The following is a 20,225-nucleotide window of genomic DNA, read 5'->3' as shown; positions in this document are numbered from 1 at the left end:
TAAATCAGAGCTATACTTTTGCAACACTTTGTGGCTTTATAGCTTCAGTTTGTGGAGTCTAAGCAACCAGACAAGGAAAATTATTCAGAGAAAAGTTGGTCACATCAAACACAGCTGGGAAAATACAGACTTTTTATAACGACTATGGATTGTTTGTTGTACAGTGCAGCTGTAGGCTCTCTGCAGGGTCTTCTCTAAACAAAGCTGAACAACATACTAATGATTTACTAGTCTCACTCAGTTGATAATCTGATTAGAGCCGGAACGCAGTGCTTTAATTTATTTATTCCTTTGAATTATGACAGTTTATACACGGCATCAGCTTATTTTTCTGCCCTCTATAGTTTTTGTGAAACCCTCATTTGTCCAGTCCCAGTTTTGCGTCCCAGCGGGTTTACTGGGGTCTGCAGCTTGGTCATGGTATCGTGAGACTTGTAAATAGGACCCACAATGCTGGGCTCTGATTGGCTGTTGGAAGGGAGGTGGGTTCAGGGTGTGGATGGGGGATTTAGGAGTCATATGCTCCTGTCAACACAATGTCTATCCTGAAGTTTGTTGAATTTGTGTCTGAGCTGGGTAAAACTGGATCTCCACAGACCTCTCATTACGTTACTAGAGGTCTTATTCCTACACGCCTAGTGCTGACATGTTTTCAGCATGATTTGGCAGGGCCAGTCCAGTGCCTAGAGGAAAAACACCACTCAAAGCATCAGGTGAGCTGTGACAATGTCAAACTCCCTATTATCCGAAAAAAAAATTTACTTTTCTGTCAGAGTCCATCAAATGGGAAAAAACTCTCAAAATCTTGTTGTTTTTGGCATGAATTTAAAATGTGTTGGCCTTAATTGCGGAAAACGAAACAGGACTGAAGCTGGTTTAAAAGCATTTTGGAATTAAACTTCCATTAAATAAATGAAAATAGAGATTTACCATGAGAAAAGAGGTGCAGTTTCACAAAATGCACCTTTATTCATATTCTAAAGTCTGTCTTTGGCTTTCTATTTGAGCACAGGATTTAAAACAAAAGACAACGCAAGACGAGTTTCCACTGACCTACCATACAAATACTTAGTTAATCCAATCGAGGCTTCATCATCAATATTTTGTCTTTCTGGAAGAGCTCAGAGAATTAATGAATAAACTGCAGCCGCTCTATCAGCATGACGTCTTCACTGAAACAAAGTCTTTGTCTGATATCGTGTGGGCTGGACCATCACAGTAACGAGCTTCATCTCAGACCCTGAAGTAGTCACCTTTGTTTCTCTTCCCACACCTCTTACATTGAAGATGAGCAGATGCACATTAATATTTAACAACCACATCTGGAGCAGCAAAGGGTATGCAATGACAGCAAGCAGGGGGTACTGTATGTAAATCAGCTGAGGCGTCTCCTTCTGCTGCTGCGTGCTTTCGCTCGCAGGGACGTTTCTGGCATCAAAAGAGAAGTCGGATCAAAGAAGTTGCACTGAAATGCTGCAGAAAGTGCCAGAAACAGAGTCTTTGTGAGGTGGATGTGAGAAGGAGGAGAAAGGACACGCCCTGCTCAGCACAAGCATGGAGCTAGTTACTGGAAATAAAAAATTAAACTGAGTAAAAGATGTACGACAAATCTTTACTCAACATTCAAGGACCTGATGAGGTTTAGATGGTGAAAGTTTAAGGCCGCAAATCACTAGCCTGAAATTTAATGACTACAAAATCTCCTGTAATAGATTTGCTTTCCTTCCCTGATTGACAAAACACTCAATATTTTGTGCAAAGCTGAAACAGTTAATCAAATTTATTGTAACAAACTGATCATTTAAATAATTGTTAACTGGAGTATAAAATCTAAAAAAAGGCCATTGTTATGAAAGAACAACAAACAGTAACTAAGCCAAAACTGTACAAATTTTTTTTTACAGTTAGCATTTAAAATATATATATATATAAACAGTCTGTAAATATGTTCAACTTGAAACTCCTCAGGTGGCAGTTTTAGTTTCACCAGGTCCTAATTCTGTTAAAACAATTTAAAAAATAAAATCTCTTATTTAGCACCTTTTTCTACCATTTATTAATCAGTTAATGCAAAAACTAATTAACAGATCAGCCCTACTATATTGGTGTTAAGTAAAGCAGAAAGGGCAGAGCTGAAAAAAATTAACTAGACCAAAGGTACTTAGTAAGATTTTGTGTTTTGCAGTAAAAATAAAAGAAGTATTCAAGCAGTTGACCTTGAATACTAAATTGGAGTCCTTCCCAGGATCACAAATGGCCCCGGGCCACCATTTTGACACCACTGCATTTATAACATCTGTGTAAATATTATATACACGTCCCCAACATCAACAGGACCTCCCCCTGTCTTCTCCTCTGTCCTGCCACTATCGTAGTTTTGAACTCTGGCCGTCTGCTGACCTCCACATCTCACTCTCATTCGCCTCGGAACGAGAACACAAACGGGTCGGCATCTCGAATCGCGAGCTCATTGTGAAGAACAACATGAACGCACCAGCTGAGACAAGCTTGATAACAATGTTAAAATCGGACAAACCATGTTGGGCTTTATGAGTTTTCAGAGCGCAGAAAGGTTTCGCCTCTTTTTCTAAAGCATGCGAGTTCAGGCAGGATGACGGGGGAACATTAGACAGATCGGACGTCGTCATGTCTCACCCATTCATTTCCTCATGAGGCAGTCGGCCTCCCTCTGAGAGAAATGCCTGAGAGCTGGGCAGGTTAACGGAGCAGAGGGAGGGAGAGGAGACAGCAGCTGCAAACACACGACAGTAGAACAAATAATGACCTAAACCTACTTGTGCTATGAGGTATGGTCTAGTTCAATGACAAAAAAAGTTTTATTTTAAAGTTAAATATAAAAAGATTTCAACTGATTCAAAAAGCAAGCAGGTGGAAGATGGCAAACTGGGACAGCAGTACTCGACAAGACGAGAAGCACAGGAAGTGTCAGATTGTCTTACTGTGTAAAGCTTTTATCCTTAAATAGGAATTCCTAAGAAATTATGCAATAACTTTACTGACTCCTGCTGCTATCAAAAAATAACTTCAGGGTTTGTGGCTTGGGTTAAGAGCACAAACAAATTAGCTTTGGCTCGATGTAGGTTTTTTGTAATTATCAAGCTATGCACTAAATGATGAATCATGGAGGAATATGTTTTTTTCCCGCTCTAGTGCCATGGTGACCAGCTCAGACTTAAAGGGGATCCATCATTCAAAATTCACATTTTGCATGCTTTTCTACCTCAATTTGGGTCTCCAGTGCTTTTGGCAACAAGTTTTTTGGTTTTAAAAACCTTCTGAATGTAACGTTTCAAATCAGCAGGCACTTTGAGTTTTCTCCTGCATTGCCAATCAGCTGGCTGAAAGAAATTACACTTTCAGTCGCAATCCCAAAAACTGATGAAAGAAACATTCTTTATTACCATGGCAGCTATTCATTTTAAAATCTGGGTTACATGCCATAAAGTCAATAAAGGCATTTGACTCTAAAGCTTAGAGTCAAATGCAAATGCAATGCAAAGCAAGATCCTGAACCTGCTGGGTCAGACACAAAAACACTTTGGGTGATAAACTGTGATTTAAAGCGCTAGCCTGTCTTTACTGGTGATTTCTGCTGCCTGTTTAATCACTTAAACAACGTCTCATTTCAGCACTGACCATAGTTCATCTCAAACTGAACTAGAGAATTAAAAAGAAGCCATAAAGTTTCCTTCAGATGTCTGAAAATGTTGCATTTTCCTCCAGACACCTCTGACCTATGTAACTGAACTACTGAGACATTTTAGTGTAGCGAGAAAAAGAAAACAAGATGACAAAGTGAGGGAAGCTGGGGCTATTTTATCTACAAGCATGTTTACAAAGTTTCCCTCTTGGCGTCCTCAGCTAAAGACGATAAACACTCCTGATTGAAAGCATTGAAGCAAAAAAGCATGTTACCAAAACAACAATGCATGCATGCATAAAGCATGAAGAGAAGAAGTATTGTTTGCAATTGGATAAACATGTGAAGCCCTCATCTTGGCTCAGACACTAAACATTCATGTGCTGACAACTCAGAGGTCTGCATGGGAGCAACACCACGCTCCATGTTTCCGCTTCTTCTGCTGGGAGAGGATAAAACTGCACAAAGACAAACCTGTTCTCATCACACTGTTGCCTGTCCTGGCCTTTGCAACGGTGGAAGTTATTAAAGCCATTTATCGCTAAGATAATCTTTTGTTGCCTCCTGATGAGAAGCATATTAAAACAGCAACAACATTGCATCAGCTTGTAGACATCCACATCATGTAGTTTTATTCCTCCCTAAGAATGCAGACATTAACTACATATTTTGTACTTGTGTTTATTAATTTGCAACGATTTTCCAGAGATCTTAGAAATGCTCATCAGTATCATCCAGTTTTGCATTTGTTTGGGTCTATTTGATGACATCTTGGCACACCTGAAGTGTTCTCTCTAGATATATATATTCATTAAATCATTCTTTTCTCCTACGTATTATAGTAGTTAAAAAGACAAAAACTAACGGGTCAAAATCAGAACACTCATGTCAGACTGTGAACAAAACTGGAAGTCTGTGTTGGACAAGAAAAACCTGATTGGAGAAAAAAAAGTATTTTTTTACAAGCACAAGTAGTATGAGTTTTATAATTGCATAGTCATTTATAGATTTATTTCAGTCTTCTGCAAATACTAAACAAAAACTAGTGCACAGGACATCTGCGGTGAATATAACCAAAACAATCACACAATTTCACCAGCGGCAGAAATGGCTTGTGGTCTTTTACCAAAAACAAAAAAGAAATCCTACAAATGCTAAAATCTGACGCCACTCCATTTTTGTTTGAGTTTCATGAAAAAGGAAGTTGTACTCAGTGTCTTCCTCTGAGGTTGTCATGTAGTTTTCTTCAGTGATTCTTGTTGCAGCACCACCACAGGCAAGTGGAGGAAAAGATCTTTCAAAAGATTTGGATTGTTTGACTCAGTGCAGTGTGAAAGCAAACTGCACCAGCTGAAAATGTAGCAAATGTTGCAACTTTGATCCCCAATCAAACCAAGTCTACTGGACTGTCAGGTGACAAAACTCCCCCCACAAAAAGACAAAAAAGCAAAGTCAAACAGAGTTAAAACAGAAATAAATAACAGTACATGAATTCCCATCAATGGCAAGAACGCAAGCTATAGACCAATGAAAGCAATGCTGTTTATGCAAACAGCATTATCCAAATCTAAACAGCTTTAAACTGATGAAAACTCTGGTCGCCTCGGCACATTGAAAGGATCTGAAACTGAGAAATTTAGCAGTTTTGAAGCTGTAACTATTCAAGTCCTAGGTATAGCTTGGTAATATTAACAAGCTAAAGGGTTAAATTTATGTGTTTTAGAATTTATTCCAACAACTTGTTCACTCTTAACCAAGAAATGTCTAATTAAATTTAAGCAATGCCTTTAAGGCCTCTGGAAAAGTGTTATTTCACACTCGTCATTAAGGATTTGCACTCGCACACTTGATGATGTCAGCTAAAGGGCTGGTAATTAGACCACCATTTCAATAAATGGACTAGTTTAACAAAAATTTACGTCACTTTTTAATGCTCATGACGTTTTTGTAAGTTTTCTCACTGGAGACACTTAAAAAGCTCTGGCAGAGAGTATTAAAGTTCTCCATACAGCAGGCTAATTTCTGCCCACTGGATTACCCAATACATGCTTGTAAATCCACACACGCACACAGATTGATTGCTTCAGTGCTACTACAAACAGTGGTAGAGAAACACACCATGTGAGCTCCCTCAGCTACGCCCCCTTCCTCTGCATCCCAGCAGCAGCAGCGTTTACTGCAGCTTGATTTCCCAGCAAGGAAAAGCAGTGACTCAGGGTAAAAGCTCAAAGCACTTGGCAAACAGAGCAAAACCTCATTGACTTCTCGCCACAGCAGACCATCAGCAAAGGCGAGGAACAGCGGCACAGAGCTTGCTCATGTTTGCGACTGACATTAGCTCGAGTTCCTCCCATTACTGGAGGGAAAAATATATAAGTGACGGAGCAGTTAGGCTTAAGTTTTCCCTCCAGCAGCCTTTTGTTTTTGGACAAAAATAATCAATTAAATGGCGAAGTGTGGAGAAACAGAGAGCTGCACTACAGGAAAGTAGACAGAGGTTGTGTTTATCGTGTGGCTTTTTTATTCCGGGGGGATTAAATTGAGAAAGTGAGAGTCAACCTGAGCTGGCTGTCAGCACACGCTCAAACAAAAGCCTTTTGGCAGACATGCATGAGACAGCAACTGTTTTTTTCCCCCCTCCATGCACATTACGCAACAACACAGACAAAGATCAATAAGAGTCTGTGAAAGCAACATGTGGGGGAGGGGAGGGTTGGTGCTTGTTTGTCTAACCCTCATTGAAATGTCCACACTTTCTGCTCTAGACATAAACTACCAAGCATTTTGTTGATACCACACCACACAGTCATGGACCTGTGATTCAAGGTTGAGTAAGAATGGAAAACTGTGTAGAAGGAGAAATGATTAATGAAGACAGAAGATGAATGGACAGACAGACTGACAGATGAATGGCTGAATACTCTGATGGCTTCACTGACGGGTGGATTAACAGATGGACTGACAGATGGATGTGCTAATTGATGAAGGCATGGGATGGATGGATGGATGGATGGATGGACGGACGGACGGACGGACGGACGGACGGACGGATGGATGGATGGATGGACAGGTGGGTGGATGGACAGAAAACCAACAGAGGAATGAAAGGATTGACAGATGGATAAATTATTACATCCTCAAAAGATCAAATATAATCTTATTTTAACCAAACAGATATTTCTTTGCAATTATCTAAAATAAATTTAAATTTATGATTTCTTATAAAATAGACCCGACTTCCATACATTAGATGCCATATAAAATGTTCCATAAGTACAGTTAATCTGACATAATAATTCATAATTCAACACAGTAAAACAGAATTTACGTTTATTCAGACAGAGGTCATGAACTTCGTGCCCTCGGCGGTAACTAAAGCCCCGATCAGTGATGTGCAGCAGAGCAGAAGGACCTTTTTAATTCTCCGCCTCTATATTTAATTCATCAACCACCTCCCTGATTGATGAATGCCGAGAAGCATATTTAATTCAGCTGCTGCTTCCCAGAAAGGTGCTTTACTTTTCAGCCTCAAAAACGGCGGCCGCATTCAAATTCTCAATGCAAAGCAGTTTCTTATGGGATAAAGCCCGCAGAAAAGGGTGTGGAAATCTCATTTCAGCTTGCAAAACAGACTACAGACTAAATAAAGGAAGCAAATGGAACAAAAAAATACAGATAAAGACAAGCAACAGAAGAGCATGTCTCCATTTATCCTCACATTTAACCTTTTAAATGTCTGCATGTTGTTCTTCTGCAAGGCCAAGTGTCTCCATGCCCTTTAGTAAGTGTGCATTTGACATGCACACACAGATAGCCATGTTTGGTTTCAAAGGTCAAGATATGAGCTGCTGAAATGTTGAAATGAATGAACGCTTGGCCAAGCAGTTTTCCACCAGCTCGTCGACAACTTCCTGCAGAACTCCAACGCTTTTGACAGTTTAAACACATGTCTCCATCTGTATGAGAACAGCCGGGTCTGCAGGTTTTACACTCGGTCGGGTGCCTGATGTTTTTACATCTGATATTCACGCGCAGATTTCTTAATAAAAGTGACCTGCAGGGTGGAAAACATTGGTGTTTTTCCTGGAAGCAGGAGGGTAGTAATATTAAAAATACTAAAAGTGAAACTGTCATGCTATCAAGTAATAAAAAAGCTACATCATAATTTTAAAAAATACAATAGTAATAATCCCACCCATTGAATTCTTCCATGTTTTCAACAACTTAAATATGATTTTATTTGACAGACTAAGACAAAATAGTGTATTATATGACATGGAAGTTAAATTTTAATTTTATTAAAAACACTGATGGTCATTACTTCAATAGAGACGTCTTCCTAATCTTCATGAAAGTGTGCATAAGCTTTTACTTTTTACAGGTTTTTATGTGATACATATTTTGATGCTGAGTTCAACTCATTTTTAAAAGAGATTTTTTTATGTTAAAAATGAGATTCTTAGCTTTGCATTTTTTAAAAAAATTAGAGGAAAACACTGTAATGTTCTGTTGAACCACAGCAATCTGTTATATTTGTGAAACAAAACAACAGTAAATGTGAACGTCTTGTTTTCATTCACACTATAACTACATACTCTTTGGGTTAATGGGTTTTTCAAATTGTTTGTTTAGTTTGACGCAATGCAGTGCGCAACTGAAAATGTAAGAAATATTGCAGTTTTGGTCCCCCATTGAACAGAGTTTACTGAAAGAATCAACATATCAAAACTTAAGTTTTTCTACTGCAACAAACCAAGCTGAAAACCTTTCTACAAATTCGTGTCACCCATGAAGCATGTTAGGTATTTTACTCTTTGTTCTTTTAATATAAAAATATTTTTTTTTACCAGTTATTTGTTAATTCTTACATTGTGTGTGAATTGTGAGACAGTTATTTTTTGTTTTTAAGCATATGCACTGACTGATGGCACCTTTTAAATTTCGTTGTCCTTGTGACAATGATAATAAAGATTTATCTTATCTTATCTTATCACAAAACATTTCACAGTCCAACAACAATTCTTTCGGCGATGCACAACTACTTAAAACAGTTCAACCAAGCCATTATAAACCGAAAGACAACATGCATTTTTCTTCAGACATAAGAGGATATTTGTAGGAGCCAGATTAAAGAGGAAAACAGGTGTTTAGAGAGATTAGCTAAGGAATAGTTCAGCAGTTACAGATAACACAGCAAAAACAGCGTCCATCAATTTCAAACTAAAAAGGCCCAATATAAAAAGTTCTCAGTCATTTCAAACTGTTCCTACACATTTATCAGCTAAAACTCCAGAATTTTCCATTTTCATTTACTTTATCCACAGGGTACTTTGAGAATTCAACAAAAGTCCATTAATTTCATTTCATAGCCTGGATTGCAGTCAGAGAAATCTCAGTTTGATGAATCTTAGACAATATCAAGTTACTAGCTAATTATCATTTACTGTCCATCTTTAATCAGTTTACTAGATACACTGATGATTATTAATTCATTTTTGGTACAGTTTATAAATTGCTAAATGTTTGCTAGATTTTCAAAGTAATGCAAAAATTAACTACTTTATTTTACATGTAAAATAAACAAATTAATCAATTAAGTAATTGCATGAAATACAATTGTTTGAAACTACTGCAGATTTAATGATGGCCATTCACAGAAAAGCTCAACTTTTTCTGTTTGTTTTTATGTAGAAAGCTTATTTCTGGTTAACTTTATATTCCTTTTTTTCTTCACAGCGACACCTACTGGTTCGGAGAGGTACCACAGTAAGTGTAATTCACAGATCAAGCTGGCGCTCACTCTATTGCCTCTCATGGCTCTGGCATTGACCTGTTTGTTTGTAGTTGGATAAAAGGATTTGTGTCTTTAATGACAGAACTTCTGCAAATCCAGTGAGCTAAATCTGTGTAAACAAGCAAACGTCACAACATTTGTCACAGTTTCAAACATAACTCAGCTGTTGTTAGGAGTCTAGAGAGCAAAGAGAAGCAGAAAAACTGTGTTGACGAGAAAATTTCTGGACAAAACTGAAACAAAAACCCATTTAGAAATACCAAATATGAATAAATTTGAATGTTGTATGTATACACACACTTATTTTATTAATCCGATCATTTAACTCTTTCAAGTTATTCGACTTGTAAGTTTCAGATTCTTGCACTGTTTTCACAATTTAATTTAATCTGAGAAGTTGGGCATGCTAATTTTTATTCTAAGCTATTTTATACAATATTAGAAATAAAAAAATGCAAACAATTCCATTTCTTTTTTAAATATGAAAATAAACATTTTATTCCATAAAATACACTAACACAGAATTCCTTTAGTGAACTCTTGGTAATTTGTAGCATCTGTAGCTAAAATATACTTCTAACATTAAAATGTGAAAAGCTTCAATACAGACAAGAGTTGATCTGTTGATTTATTTTTGGATTAACAGATTAATAACTAGATAGCAAAAGGTGCTTACTAGGACAATTTTTGCAAGGATTTGAACAAGGTGAAGTTAAAACTTTGCCTCTTGGGTTTTGAGTAGGATATATTTACAATGTTTTTTATTACTTCATCTGAAATGCAAATGTATACATTTTTTAAATATAGTTTTAGCTTAATTACTGCTCTGAATATGTTTCAGCAAATGGCCTTATTCAGTGTTTTCACCAGTTAATGATTGATTACTAAATTAGTTGACAATTATTTCAATAATCGATACATCAATATTTATCGTTTCAGCCCAGTTTATAATGCTATGCTGCTTTAAATATGTTGTTGCTGCCCTAAGGCGATACATTTCTTTTTTTTCAACAGTACATTGAATACATACTGCAGAATAAATACAACCATACATAAAAACACCAATCCTCTCATTGCAATATGATGAAAAATACCTTTTTATTAGCTTAAGAGATTGAATAAAGTTCAGACTCAAACTGTCTACCAGACTTTGTGTCCCAGTTTTTAATGCAGACTTCCTGAATCCCAGCCGACATAACAGTAACAAAATAACTTCAAGTATTTTCTCAGAAGGCATTACACAACCGTTCTTATCAGCTAAAGCAAATGCAGCCGGCCTTGTAAACCGATCCTGACGTGTGAAAGTCTGGTTAAATTTGTTCTACGGACTGTTTGGAGAAATTGGATGAAATCTGGCTTAAACGTTTAATGGAAGGTAAAATACTTAGCCTCTGTGAGAAGCCAACTATGTTGGTTCAGTTTTTACTGATTGATTTCCTCCTTGAAAAGCTGCCAGACTAAAGGCTTGAAGCCAGGATTCAGCACGTTTAGTTTTATCATTCCTCTGCATGGATCCAGGCTCAAAGAGCTGCCTCATGTGATGTCAGGCTATCTCTGCGCTGAGTAAATTAGATAAAATTGAAATACTAAGTGCTGTGTTTAGGGTGAAAGAGGCAGAGGAAGAAAAGCTGACTCCAGCATGCTCACAAACAAAGAGTATAATGACTCCATTGTGTTTAGTGAACTAAACAAAGTCTCTTTGTCATGTGTAAAAGTCTGAAACCTATGATGCAACCCTCAAAATCCTTCACACATGTCACCAAAGATGACCACACTCTTTCAAAGATCTTGCATATGCAGCCTGGTATTGGAGGTTAGACACCATTCCTGTTGGGCTTGAAATATGAAGTGACACAAATCACAGGAACAGTTTCTAGAAAGATCCCGGTGGACATATCGGCCCTTCCTCGAAGTGTTATTATGCATACCAGCTCTCAATTCCAGCTGGCAGAAGGTCGGTGCAGCTCCGTTTCATGTTGCTGGAGTGGAAAACACCAACAACCACGCTAGTGTATATATTTCTGCACATCTCATGACCCCCAGTGACCTCGATGTTTTGGTTACGTCGACGTACCACAGGTTGGATCACGTGATCTCTGAGCTGCAGTTTCTGACAAGAAATCATCATTTATGCTGCTTCCCTCCATCACTCAAGAGTTATTGAGTAACTATTTGTCATATTGTCAATCATGAAGCCATGCATTTGGCTCATCATATCTGGGTCAGACGAACAAGAAAAAGAAGATTTTAGCAATATTTTTGGGAAAACAAAAAAATCCAAGTCAGTTTTACAAAGAAAAGCAAAGAGTTGACAATCAATACATTGTGTTTTCAAACATAAATCTAAACTTTATCTTGCTTTTTTTGTTTCAAACTGAGGCTAGATGAACTACAAAAATACTTTTTCCAATCAAATAGCTATGTAGATATGTTGTGCTTCCTCCAACTTTGTTTTTAAAAAGTCACAGTGAGTCTTCTTCCCACAGCAACAATTTCCACATTGTTAGCTAGTTAGCAAAACTAACCACAAAAGGGTTTTTGAGTTTCAGTCCAGATAGAAATCGATCCGGTCAGTAGAAGTAGAAGTACCATTTATTGTGAAAATGACCTTTTGTAGGAATCTGGATTTATTGCAACAACAATAAATTCAAATCAATGTTTGAAAATCCCAAAAACTACTGTTTTCTTCAATTTGGTTGAAAATTATGATTCAAAGCAGTGACTGTAAGCAGTTTGGTGATATAAATCACACTGGTGTCCATTTTTAGAAATGGGCTTCTTCACAAAGTTAAATAAAAAAAAAGACAGCAAGAATTTATTTAACCGTTTTTTTATCATACTTTTTTTTTTATTATCATTACAAAAAAAAAATGCTACAAGAAACTTGAGTCCAAATCACTCACAGGTACTGGCAAGTTTCTTGGTAGATTTTTGCACATATTGTATGTGAATTTATACATTAACAACTGATCGCAACTACAGTAGTTGCCTTAGAAAAATAACCCCTAAATAATAGAATAACAATAAGCAATATGGGGCTGTAAATTAATATTCTTAGGTAATTATTTATGTAATCATCTCTAAGTGGAGGCAAAAGACATTTTTAAATAGAGAGACAAGCAGGAACATGAAGAACTCCTCCTCCTCTGACCATCTGTAATTAAGTTACGCTGCCAAAGCTTCAGTTACCACATTTAGTCTCAAATACCAGACCGATAATATCCATCTTTGCACAACTTATGTGGCGGACAGCTTAGTCATAGTGAAAGGTGAAAGTGCTGCCATTTTCTATAACTTTATAACGCTGCCGACATTCATTAGCCTTTTTGCTTCTGAGCTCCACTGATTGAAAGGACAGCAACTCTATATTAAAGCAAGTCCAAACATGTACAAGTGCAGACAATATTGTGTTGGTAAGTCAGTCATAAATCAGCTGATGGGCTTGTGGAAACACAGCAGGACCTCCCTGGGGTTCCCACACAAAGAGGCAACTGGAAAAACTTGAAAAAATAATAATCTTTAACCAAAAACTACTGCAACAAGGCATGGGAAGTGAAATACATTTCTTTAACCCAATGCGACATTGTGAATATATAAAACTTTACGATTTTAAATATCTAAAGAAACAAATTCCAGCTGAGTGGTGAAGAGCTAGAGGAAAACAGCCGTCCAGGTTTGATTCCCAAACTGTCCATTTCATGTCTTGTGGCTGTCAATAATGGTCTCTACCGCCAAAGAAAAAAGAAAACAAAAACAAAACAAAGTTTTTTTTTTAATATTGTTTCTAAAAGCAAAATAAAACTGAGCATTGCTGTTCCATGACTGCTGGAAAAAGCAGCAGTCATGCTGCTTTTTCAACAACAAAACAAAGTGTTTTGTTGTTGACTTGGCATTCAAAAACCACTTGCTGCATTGTTGTTGGTTGTGCAGGAGGCTCTACCAAGGTTTTCAAAGATGCACAGCTGTATAATTGTGCATCTCTTTGCAGCCATTTTTATGTGTGAGTGTAAATGTTGAGATTAGCAGATTATTTTTGATTAAAAGTGACAAAGAGACCCTAAAGTAGCTCATTCTGAAAGGAGTTCAAAACAGGCAGAACTGACCAGACTAAAATCTCATTGTCTAAGAATAATTCTGTGCAAAAAAATTATTTAAAGTGTTTTTATAGCCCATAAAATGATCCTAACTTGTTCAAGAAAGCATAAAACATTGTCTGTAAAAGTATCCTGGGATTTAAACGTGCTTCCTGGAAAAGCCCTACAGCTGCAAGGAGCAAAGCACAAACAGGTTCGCTACTGTCGACTGCCCCAGAATCCCCTGGAGGGAAACCTGAGAGGGAAACCTTCCTGAAAGGGCAGCATAGGCAGATTATTATGGACTATGAAAGATTAAGAGGACACGTTGTGTTGGGCAGCTCCTTCCTACAATCCACTACTGGACCAGGACTTAGAAGAGGAAATGCTCTGCTACTACTGGCTAATGGCTCCTTTTATTTGTCAACTGTAAGATTCGGTTGACTTATGTCGGCATTTTATGGCTATACCCCAGGAAATCTTCACCAAACTAATTTAGAGTAAAATAGAAAATTCAATGGAAGAGTTTCTGAGCAGGTCTTTCCCTGACAGAACAAGTTTTGATCCAAAGTTGGGGTAAAAATCAGAATGTTTGTAAGCATTTAAAAGGATTTAGGTAATCTAGTGAGCTGGTATGCACTGTGCCAATACTCACTAAAAACGTCTCAAAGTTTTCTGGTAAAAATCAAACACTTTTGTGGAAAATCTCAGCTATCAAATATTTCCAGACCGCCTACTTTCTAAATTGTTTTGCACATGACATGCCTTTTCCAACTAAAGGAGAAGCAGAACAACATTTCAGCACCACTGTGCAACAACTCCCCTCCCAGTTAAATTAGTTTGTCCCTTAAAGAATGTTACAAGTTAAACCACCAGCTCTAGCTTGATTTATTTCATGTCTCATCTTGTGCTGCCACTTAAGGGATAAAAAAAAGTGAATGGCCAAAACTACTGTTGCAGCTTCTGCTTATTTTTGTGCTTTTAATTACACAACACACTATTTTCCAATCGTATCAGCAAAATATAAAAATGTAAATAAATCAAAACTATCTCAGGTCATCAGGGAGATTAAACTGCTTGTTCGATTAATAACGCAGTGCAAAACACAGCTGAGCGTTAAAGAGGAAATCCATCAATTACAAACATCCATAGCAGTGAGTCAATGGTTCAATGTCTCATTGCATTAATTTGTTACTCCTTGTGATTGTCTTACTTTTGTATGTTCTTTTAAAAATACAAAAGTATAAATTAAATATATATCAAGACTCATTCTATTAGAAAATAAAAAGATTTTTCAGCTTCAGTTTCTTCAAAATAAGAAAGTCTTTTGTTAGATTTCCAAAATAACCTGACATCAACCAAATAATCTGTGATTTAAAGTGCTTTATTATTATAAAAATGACCATAATTTGCTAATGGTTAGTTTATATATTGAAAAATATAAAAAATGGGTTGAATCTTGGAGACTGCTACTAGTTGTCACCAAGTTGAATGTGCTAACATCATTCTCTCTTCAAAAGTGAACCACTTCACACAAGTTTTAACGTCAAGCAGACTTGACTCTCAACAAAGCGCTTTGAGATCCCTCAATAGTCCACCAGTTTGCTAGGTCTCCACTTACTGGAAACCTAGCTTAGCACAGCTTTTTTCTTGGGTGAACATTGTGCTTTGCACTGACGCCCAAGTTTGGCATTCCAGATGTTACGTAAACATCTTTCACAACTTTTGAACATCTTGGCATTTGGAAAACAAAAACAATCAAAGTTTTTCTTCTTTGAAGAAAAAAAAAAACCCCAATAAAACTGTAAGAAATTACCAGACATTTACTACCAAAAATGAAAGCCTTGCCTTTATAGGATTTATGCTTCAACCTCCGACAATATTGGACTGATGCTCTCATCTCGGGGAGGTGCAAAGGGAAAAGTGACAGCTCGGACAACGCAGCGGTTGGTAATCAATGGGTGGAAACTCATGAGGGTGGGGAGGATTGTGGGTCTGCATGTTTTTAAGATGGAGAACTTTAAATGGGTTTCCAGAGACCTGGCGTGTGTACAAGAGATAATCTTTAACTTGAATTTTCAACCTTATCTAGAGTAGCTGGCAGCAGCAACACCCACAGCTTCACAACATTGAAACATCCAACTTCTCCAGGTCTCTTAGATTCCTCACATAAATTGGATGTATTGCTGTAAATCTACCAGCTGGGAATGACATAAAACAAACACGGGAGCTTGAAACTCTGGGTTATATTCCATCATAGATACTCAGCAACCTGAATACTCCATGAAATCAGAGTTGATGCAAGCCTGCCTTCTCCGTTTCCTCTTGTTTTTACCAAAACAAATATTTAAATCCATAAAAAGACAAACCATAAAATCACAAGAATGTTAAGAAATTATTTAAGTATTTCTGAACCAGTTTCTGTTTCCAACAGTTGCAGGGTGAAGGAGTGAAATTATTAACTGCTCAAATCAGTGGTTGTTATTGTGTCGAGGTGCGCAAGCTTTTACGAGCAACCTTGAAATACAACCAAAAATTACTAAAATGAAACAGAAATTGAGTAAACTAAAATTTTCAGCAAAGTGCGTAAACTTGCTTTGCAGGCATTGCATTTCACCTGGAAATGCAATGCCTGCTATGAAAGGTATTCATAGCCCTTGAACAAACTTCAGTCTACTTTGTTGGGATTTTTTGTGATTGGCACACAGGCAGTTAAAACACTGCATTTTATTTAGTAGTGCCAGAGTAAAGGGGGCTTAATAAAAAAAGGATATTTTCCAATAAACCAACAATCAATTGGTTGCACTGGGTTTTATTTAGAGGTAGAACAATAAAGAGGGTTCAATACAAATACACATTTATTTAAAAAAATAATAATTTAATGCTTATTTACATATTAATTATGCAGTATTTTGTGTTTGTCTATGACATAAAATCCAGACTTAAAATGAAGTACAGTATGTTGCTGTAATGCAACAAAATGTGAAAAATTTAAAATAAATTTGCAAACCTCAAGAATTTACTGCCTTTTACCTGCTTTGACAAATTATTAAATAACCTAATAATTAAAAAAAATTTTTTTAAATTATTGTCACTGAAAGAATAGTCGTGGTGCAAACATGACATAAAAAGCAGGAAAATGCTCTGCCTCTGAATTGAGTCACTAAAATTAAACCATCCACCTCCCAGTATTTATACACACACAAAAAATAATTAAGTAAATTACATACAATTGATGTTAATAAATGCACATAAAAGCAACAACTGTGCATCTGTCCTTGTCCATTTAAATGTCACAGATGGTTACAGAGTGGTGTACCATTAAGGTATTTGATGAAACATCTCATTATTTCCAGTTTGAGATGAGATCCTCTGCAAAAATCAAGGGAGCAAAGAGATTTTCTAATGCAACAACACAAACAGATCATATTCAACAAAAGAGCATGGATCAAACGGCTCTCCTAAAATCTTAGCGCTGCAAAATGTTATATGTCCAGAACAGATGTAGAAAAGCAGCAAGAGAGTTTTTACATTACATCGCAGGTGGGATCCAAATTCAGTCAAAAACTGGACAGCTAGTTTGAAGTTTGTGGAAGTACCATTTACAGAAACTAAACAGAAATAAAGTTATCTAAGGTGAAAGATCAACAGATAAATGATTTCTTTAATTAACTGCTGCTACAGACTGGTGACAGACATATTTATAGTCTTCTTATTAATAAATTTTTGGCTGTAGAATTCTGATATTTAATAAACAAAAAACTATTTTGTAAAAAAATTAACAAAATTGATGTTCCTGTGTATATAGAAGGAAAATGGTTCATCCATATGAATATGAGCCACAGGTATAGGGAGATGGTGAAGATATTGTTGCAAGAAATGCACTCCAAATTGGCATTTTGATATTTGTCAATGCAACTTTAGTGATTTACTCTGAGATACTTATTCCTTATAAAGATGTTTAGCTGTGAAACTTTGGTGTAACCTTGCAGGGGCAAACACAACAAAACATTATTTCCAATTCATGGCAAGAAACTTTGACATAAAGCTCACAATGTAAACAACATGCTTTTTTAGATTGTCCAAACACATCAAAATGCCAAAGATGCATTCCTTTTTAAAATATTTATCAATGATTATTTGATTTGTGTTGAGAGGCATTGTCTTTTAAGCTTGTAATGGTTTGTTCTTCCTAAACAATACCCTCCAAACAAGTAAATAATAATCTATGATTAGTTAATCAATAAATTGACCCCCGCTAAAGGTTGTTGCATTTATACGCAACAACCTTTGCATATAAATGCAAAGAGCACACTTTGATTTAGAGTTCGTTGAGCTGCCGGAAATGCACTTCTCCATGACCTCTATGCATTTATGATGCAATGTCAGATTTTATGGCTGCGAGATCTTAAAACTGCACAGTTCACACAATTCTCATCAAAGACGAGAGTAAACGGATCCCAACTAGGGATTGTGGGACTCAGATTTTGTTAATCATACAGAAAATAAAACATAGTGTAAAAGTATGTAAAAAAAAAAAAAACTCACTGTCTTTTGGCTTTTTAAACTTTTTCCAGTTCACATCTATTGTATAAACCCTGCGACAGACTGGTGACCTGTCCAGGGTGACCCCGCCTCTCGCCCAAATCATTCGCTGGAGATGGGCACCAGCAACCCCCCAGACTCCACTTGGGACAAGGGTGCTAGAAAATGGATGGATGGATGGATCTATTGTACAATTTTAGCTCCTAACATAAAGCTGGTTTAGGTTATTTAGCAACAGCAAAATCACAAAAATGGCCGTCCACCAAGTCCCAATAAAACCTTTTCACTTCCGATACAATAGCGATATTGCATCTTTGAGCATGGGACGATATTGATATTGATTCGATCCAATATCAGCATGAATCATACTTTTACTTCGGACTAAATGCTGGAGTGGAGTCTTATCAACGAGTTAATATCAGAGGTTTTAGATGCAGGCCAATACAGGCTGAAATCTGACCAATTTCCAATATCAATAGGAGATAGGGACACCCCTAAAATCATATGTGAGAAGACTTTATGTGTGGTGGAGAACTAACACCCACAGCATCATCCAGTGGAGATGTTTTTCTGCAAGATTATGGACAAATACAGAGTAATCCTGGAGGAAAATCTATAAGAGGCTAGAAAAGGCTTAAGAGTGGGATGGAAATTCACCTGCTGGCAGGAAAAACAACCTAAACTTATACCCAGAAATTCAAAGGAATGGTTCAATCAAAGTCCAGACCTACAACGATTTGAGAACCTGAGGCAAAATGTGAACATTGATCTTCTTGGATGTTCTCCATCCAATCAGATTGAGCAAAGAGGACAATACTTTCAGGTTCTGATAGAGACATACGGACTCAGACTTGCAGCTGCATCGCAGTGAAGGCTGGTTCTACAAAGTACTGACATAGGGCGGCTAAACAGAACACGCCACCCTTGGGAAAATATGAAAAAAGTTCAAGAACAGTGAATCATTTTGGAAATGTTTGTCAGAGTTCACTTAAAAGCCAATCTTAAACTCTTAAACTGGGTTGCAGGTTTTTATTACCTCAAAAAGTTGAGCATAATCCAATCAATCCTTACCTGCTACATTCATGCATATGATATTAAATCAAAATGTGGGAGAGGTTATAATTATGTGGAGTCCCACACATTTAAACCGTCAAACCCATCAAAGGCTGCATGTTTGTATCCAGTTTTTATGGCCTTGGTGCAAGCTGCTCCTCTGGGTGTTTAGTCTGCACACTGAAATAGATTTCATGTAGGCTATGCCGATCACCGGATGTCACGGTGTGAGATTTATTGGTGGATTCCTGCAGAAACGCCAATACCTCGGCCTGGTTCAAGCATTGGATAACACACAGGAGGTCCAGAGTGACCACAGAGGAAAAACAAAAAACAAAAACAGACCCCATCCACTCACATTAAGATAAAAACAAAAAAACCCGGCCAACCTGCTCTTTGCGTTTCTGCCAGCGGCCGCAGGGACTCTCCTCCAGGATCTCACTCTCGTCCTCGCTCTCCTCCTCCTTCCCTTCCGATCCTGATTTCCTCTCCGGGACAGACATCGTCATTTTACCGCCGTATGTTTCCAGATTTCAACCCCACAGACCTCCTGCACGTCTCCTCCCCTGTCTTTCCTTCTTCCTCCTGTCCCGTGTTGTTGTGGAGGAGGAGGACGAGGTTTACAGAGGCTGTCCGCTCCGCCGCTTGTCTGCGCAGCGCAGTCGAGAAACCCACCCCCCTTTGCCTGAAGACCACAGGCTCCCTCCGTCTGTCTGTCTGTCAGCTCCTTCTTGGCGCTCAAATCCCCCTGCAGACAAATGGATTCCCAGTTGAAAACGCGCAGCCTAACAGCCGACACGCCCTTTAGATCAAATCTACAAGTGTGCACATTGCGAGGGTTGGATAAGTCAGCGGAGTGGAAAAATACATCCCAGGACTGCATGCAACGCACGTTGTGACACGGTTTCCCTGTATGTCTCACCAATACCTAGAAAGCCTCGGTGGTAAATAACCGCTCCGCGACGCGCAATCATCCCGTGCGCTCGTGTGAAGCAACAGAGACCGCCTGCTCCACGGAGAAGAGCGCATTTTCCGACCACGGTGTCTGCAGAAGCCGAGAGTTGAGCCGCTGCCAGGCACGGTGCGCAGAGAGGATGGA

At 37.8% G+C, this 20,225-nt stretch overlaps 1 protein-coding gene across 2 annotated transcripts in view; it reads right to left on the bottom strand.

The window, feature by feature from the left end:
- nrbp2 (nuclear receptor binding protein 2) overlaps positions 1-20,225 on the bottom strand; it is a 32,130-nt gene extending 11,905 nt beyond the window's left edge. Inside the window, exons 1-2 of one of the 2 annotated variants that reach the window (XM_005798532.2) lie at positions 20,055-20,225; positions 19,516-19,874 (exon numbers count right to left, since the gene is read on the bottom strand). In XM_005798532.2, the coding sequence (XP_005798589.1) occupies positions 19,516-19,635 (120 nt within the window). In that variant the 5' untranslated portion in view covers positions 19,636-19,874; positions 20,055-20,225. Of the gene's footprint in view, positions 1-19,515 lie in introns of both variants that reach the window. The other variant, XM_005798533.2, reaches the window with a different exon arrangement.

This window comes from Xiphophorus maculatus, chromosome 21 (genome assembly GCF_002775205.1).
Source record: "Xiphophorus maculatus strain JP 163 A chromosome 21, X_maculatus-5.0-male, whole genome shotgun sequence".
NCBI classification, from domain to species: Eukaryota; Metazoa; Chordata; class Actinopteri; order Cyprinodontiformes; family Poeciliidae; genus Xiphophorus; species Xiphophorus maculatus.
Note: the sequence above shows the minus strand (reverse complement) of the source record. Positions and strands in the feature narration are given on the sequence as shown.